This window comes from Emiliania huxleyi, assembly GCF_000372725.1.
Source record: "Emiliania huxleyi CCMP1516 chromosome Unknown EMIHUscaffold_203, whole genome shotgun sequence".
Taxonomy (NCBI): Eukaryota; Haptophyta; order Isochrysidales; family Noelaerhabdaceae; genus Emiliania; species Emiliania huxleyi.
In genome coordinates, this window is record NW_005200571.1 from 59,305 (window position 1) to 64,605 (window position 5,301).

At 64.7% G+C, this 5,301-nt stretch overlaps 1 protein-coding gene across 1 annotated transcript in view; it reads left to right on the forward strand.

Annotated features, from left to right (window-relative positions):
* Positions 1–2,164: 2,164 nt before the first annotated feature.
* The window catches only part of EMIHUDRAFT_234312 (hypothetical protein), a gene marked incomplete at both ends in the record, with an annotated part of 3,967 nt that continues 830 nt past the window's right edge, over positions 2,165–5,301 (forward strand). The window contains 3 exons of the mRNA XM_005781329.1: positions 2,165–3,410; positions 3,874–4,094; positions 4,309–5,034. Of these exons, the coding sequence (XP_005781386.1) occupies positions 2,165–3,410; positions 3,874–4,094; positions 4,309–5,034 (2,193 nt within the window). The remainder of the gene's footprint in view (positions 3,411–3,873; positions 4,095–4,308; positions 5,035–5,301) is intronic.

Below are 5,301 nucleotides of genomic sequence, written 5' to 3' on the forward strand. Positions count from 1 at the left end.
ACCTCCCCATATCTCCCCATATCTCGCGCACGCCTCCTGGGTGACCCTCGTGACGTTGAGCTTGGCCTTGTCGAGCTTGTCGGCGCTCATGGCCTGGGGCGGGCGGAGAGGCGCAACATATGGGCGGCGGCGGGGATGGGTGGGTGGGTGGGCGCGGGGATGGGTGGGTGGGTGGGGGGAGGCGTCCCGCCAGAGGCGAGGGGAGTGCGGCCCGCCACCTTGAGCTTGTCTCCGAGGTTCTTTGACACGGTGATCACCGTGCCCGGGAAGTCCGGCGGTTCGCCAGTCTCAAAGTTTGCGAGGTGGAGCGCGTGCGCGTCGGCGGAGTCGCTGGGAAGGACCACGCCCCACCCGTCCACCTGCGAGGGGCGAGTCGCGCCTCACCTCAGCTAGCACACCGGCGGCGAGAGACTCTGTGATGCTGCCTGCGTCTCTCCGAGCTTATCGCGAAGGTGCTCGTAGAGCGACGAATCGTCGCACGCGCCGAAATTGACGACGAGCAGCGTGAAGGGCCCGCCCTCGGGCGCATTGTCGAAAACGCAGCCGCTCTTTGCCTGCCACTTGTGGATCCCCGTGGGAAGCTGGAAAGCCTCTGCGGGCGTCTGGGCCGCGATCGGCCACGCGGTGCCGACGATCCACAGGCCGTCGCCTTCTACGTTGTCCGGGAGCAGGCTGACAGCGAGTTCGCCGCCGGGTCTCGCCGCCGCGCACGCGCCGAGGGTGGCGAGCGCGAGCAAATCTCTCAGCAAACGTCTCAGCATCAGCAACACGCTGGGTGACAGCAGGGCGCCGTCGAGAGGGTGCTGAACGCGGCGATTCGTCTTTCTTTTGTTGTTTTGTTTAAATTCTTTTTTTGAGGCCTTCGATGGAGGGAAAACAAAGCTGCAAGGCGGACATGGCATATCGCTCTCGGGCCCACAGACATCCCGCACACCCGCCGCCCCCGCGCGCGCCCCACCCCGGCCGGGAGAAAGGGGAGTGACAGCTTGGGACGGCAACAGAACGAGGCAGGCGAGAGTACTCGTCCGAATTCCAGTTTTCATAATTCTCACCCTACTATACTACAAGTACCTTGCACTCCATGTGCAAGAACGCAGAGAGAAATGAAAGCCGTCCGGCCCCCAAGTCCGGCTCACGCGCCCGGAGCTGACCCTCTACCGCACTGATCACTTCCGCCCCCTCGCTCCCAGCCCATCCACCTCGCCGAGTCCGGAGAGCCCACCTGCCTGGGTCAGTCAGGCTGCTATACGGAAGCAGCTGCGTGGGCTGAGGGCAGCACAGGGGGTGGAGCGCACGGCGGCGCGTGAGCAGCAGATAGGAGAGCTTTGAGATCGAACTCGAAGAGCGTGAGCGCAAGTATCGAAAGTATGGCCGTTGGTAAGTTCTGTGAATGAACCATGCACATGGTGCAAAGTGGCACTGGTTTTATGTTATTCCGGGCTGCATGACCCCTGAGACCGGCGCTCGTATGCAGCCACAGCGTCGGGTCGTATCGTTGGCGACTACTCGGAGCTGCGCAGCGGCTACGTTGCGCCGTATCCGAGTTACCCCTGGATAGCTTAGGTCGCTCGCGCGACCTCTCCTGGATGCGCAAGGGGCCCATAGGGGTCACGCGGAGGGAGGCGCTGTTAGCGGCGGAGGAGGCGAAGGCGGCCGCGCGGGCGGCGGAGAAGGCGGCGCGGGCAGCGGAGGGGGGGAAGGGCGGCGGCAGCGGGCGGCAGTCCCGCGAGGCACGCCGGCGGAAGGGTTCGTCTTCGCGGGGCGGGGTGCGCACTGCGCGCCGCGAGGATGAGGAGCCTGAGCCAGGGGAGGGTTGGGAAGGGGGGGCGAGGCCGGAGGAGTATGACGGCCTCTTCGACGGCCCATAAGGGGCCGTTGTCTGCTGTGCCTTTTGTGGTGCTAGTTCGTGCCAGTCTGCTGTGAGAGGGGCTTGATTCGTAGAATTCTTTCTTGCCGGCATAATTATGTTCAATTTTACGAAAAAGAGTTCAATAACCGCCTCTCACAAAAGACCACACCGACTGGCACCACACAAATGGCATAGCACACTAGCATTTTTGTGAAACTTCCTTTTAAAAGCCAGGAAAAAGAAAAAGCTGCGCCATGTACCCCTCAATCCGACGGTCGTGGCTTGTTGGCTCACCCCACCCAAGGCTTCTCGCTCATGATCCCGTTCGCCTATTCTCGCCTCCTATCCCTCTTCTTTGCCTCGCCGAAGGAGGACAGCTCGCCACACAAAGAGGACGGCCCGGCGGCTGGCTACTCGTACCCTCTGCTCTCCGACTGGGCGCGCTCGATCACCCTCGGCAACGCCGCGCTCTTTCGCTTCTGGTTCTCGTATCTCCTCGAGCCGTTCAGATCCCTTCCAGTCGAGCTGTATGATGAGCAGGCGCTCGCGCAGCGGATGGCCAAGGGCGAGGCGATCGACCTCACCCTCCCGGCGTCGTACCCCAAGCTCTACGCCTCCGGCCTGTCCAAGCTGAACGCCTACATCGGCAGCCTCTGCCACGGCGTGCCCGCCGAGCCGATGACCAAGCAGTACCTCTTCTGGCTCGCGCGGGGCACCACCGTCGTGGCGGCCTGCTGCGGCTCCTTCGCCTCCCTCCTCCTCGCCTCGCTACTCCAGTTTTTGTTTCTGCCGTACAGCACGTTTGTCGCCATCACCATGCTCGGCGGCACGAGGGCGGCACCTTACTACGAAGACTGGAGGAACACTTTCTTCGACAACGACACCGAGAGCATCACCATCTTTTGCATCTGCGTCTTCTGTTTCCTGCTGCCTTTCGTGCTGAGGCTGTTCGTGATGGGCAAGAACGGCCGTCAAGACCTGGTTGGGCACGTCAAGGCGACTTTCTTCCACAACTACTTCCCGAGCATGTGGCGCTCCTTGAAACGAGGCATGTACATCGAGTGGCACAAAGTGCCCACGGTCTCCGAACTCTTACGCGACGCTCCCCCACTGCCAAAGATCCGCGAGGAACGCGCGGAGGGGATGCAGTGTCGCGAGATCGGACCCTTTTGCAGCGTGACCGAGGCCGAGATCCGCGATCACTTCCCCCACGACGCCATCGCGGCCGACCAGGCCGTGCTCATCCTCAAGCTGGCCACGTCGCTGCTGGGCTTCGGCCACTGCACGACCGACGCGGAGGCTCTCGTGCTGCACGCGGCGCTCGCGCTCGAGGTGCCCTCGCCCTTCATCCGCATCGGCCACCGCGAGGTGACGTGTCGCTTTGGCGCGGGCCCCGTCCTCATCGTGCCGTGCGACCGCGACTTTGTCTTCTCTTCCTTGGCGGACATGAACTCCCTCGCCATCGCGATTCAAGTCGGCGAGGCCACCAGCGCTCTACGCGCGCTGTACGTCGCCGATGAGCTTCTGGATCGCCAGCTGCCGTACGCACCCGCCATTGAACGTAGCCATTCGTCACACACGTCTTCGCCGCGCGCCGCTTACGATTAGGGGCACCGCCCCGCCGCCCACCTCCCCCCCCACCCACCCCTCCCACCACCAGTCAACCCATCGCCCCCGCCGTCCATATGCACCGGCCCCCATCCCCGCACCCGCCCCCCTCCCCCAGCGTCCCCGCCGCCGCCCACCCGCCAACTGGCTGCATCGGCACAGATACGGTTGGCTCGTCTTCAACATCGTCTTCTGGCTGATCGGCCCTACCGCCGCGCTCACAGCCTACTGTAAGAGCCGCCCAAACGGCCCTCTCCTCCTCTAGCACCTCCAAACACCCTCCAGCAAACACCCTCCAGCGCCTCCCCTGCCCCCGCCCCTGCCCCCGTCCCTCCGCCCCCCTTGTCACCTCCACCACATTTTGGCTCCCGTCCGGCCGGTCCCGTGTGGACTGCTCCCGGCCGGCCGTGTGGCAGTTGGTACGTGGTGGGACGTGCTCGGCGCCGCATGCATCTCGCCCGCCACCATGCTCGTGATGAAGATCTGCAAGACGTTCGACATCGGCCGGTTCGAAGGGATGCTTGTCCCGTGGTTCCTCGGCATGTGGACGCCCGTCGTGTGGCGCCACGTCTCCAACGGCGGGCAGGACATCTGCCATGTGCTGCCGCAGCTCATCGGGCCCGTTCTGATCCATCTGGTTCGTCGCGCACCACGTCGCATGCCCACGTGCCCTGCGCACACACGCGCGCGCCACGACGCGCCCAGCACAACATGAGAGCACACCACACCCCGCGGCGCCCAGCACAACGCACACCAGGTGCGCGCCCACCCTTTTTGACGCCTCCCCATGTCCCGCCGCGTGCACACAGCCTGGCGCACAGCTCGTCTGGGGGACCCTCGAGATGTGTCAGGGCGCGCTCATCCACGGCTCCGCGCGGCTCATCTTCGGCGCGATCCAGGCGCAGCTCCTCGCCATCTTCATCGTCATCGGGTGGCAGTTCTGGGGGCAGGGCTTCGCGGTGGGCGCGCCGGTGGACGCAACGTGTCCGCAGGCGTGCATCCAGGCGTACCGCAATGGGGACGAGTTCCCCACCGACCTGGACTGCGCGTCCGACTGCGGGTCCATGGAGACCATCACCCCCGGCGTCCCGGCCAACCTTCCCGACACGGCGTGGTGCAGCGACCCGTCGCTTGCGGGCTTCGACGCGTCGGTCATGGGCGAATGGTTCACGTGGTACCTGTCCACGGCCGTCTTCAACATCCCGCTCAACATCCTCTGCCTCGTCAACGTGTACATCCGCCCGCGCGACCTGTTCGGCCCCTTCATGACCGGCCAGGTGGGCCTGCTCATGCTCGGCTACCTCCAGTTCCAGTGCACCGCGACGACGTGCGTGCTGCCGGGGGTGATGCAGAACGGCATCGCCGCCTTCGCCGCCACCTCGACGGCCATGCTCAACGAGCTCCTCACCGGCCTCCCCTCCGCGGTCTCGGTCATCCCGGTCCTCTTCATCTTCGCCCCCGGATCGGCCGCCGTCCTCACCGGCATCGCGAGCATCTCCGCGGATGCCGGTGGCAAGGAAGTCAACTCGAAGACCCTGTGGGGATCGATTGTGGTGGAGTCCGTCTCGTACATGGTGGTGCGTTCCCCGCCCCACCCCCTGTCCTCGCGCCCCTCTCCTTGCCCCACTTTTTGCGGTCTCCCCGCTGTCCCCCCTGTTGCTGGTCTTCCGTCCGTCCGTCCTCGCCCCTGGCTGTCGTCTGCCTCTACCGGCGCCGTTTTTTTGTGCCTTCGCGTCTTTCCCCCTCTGGGGCCTCTCGTTGCGGGCGGCTTGTCACCTGCCACTCGGCCGGTAACATCCCCAAAACGGCATTCTTTACTTCTCATTTGATGGATTGGCTGCTAC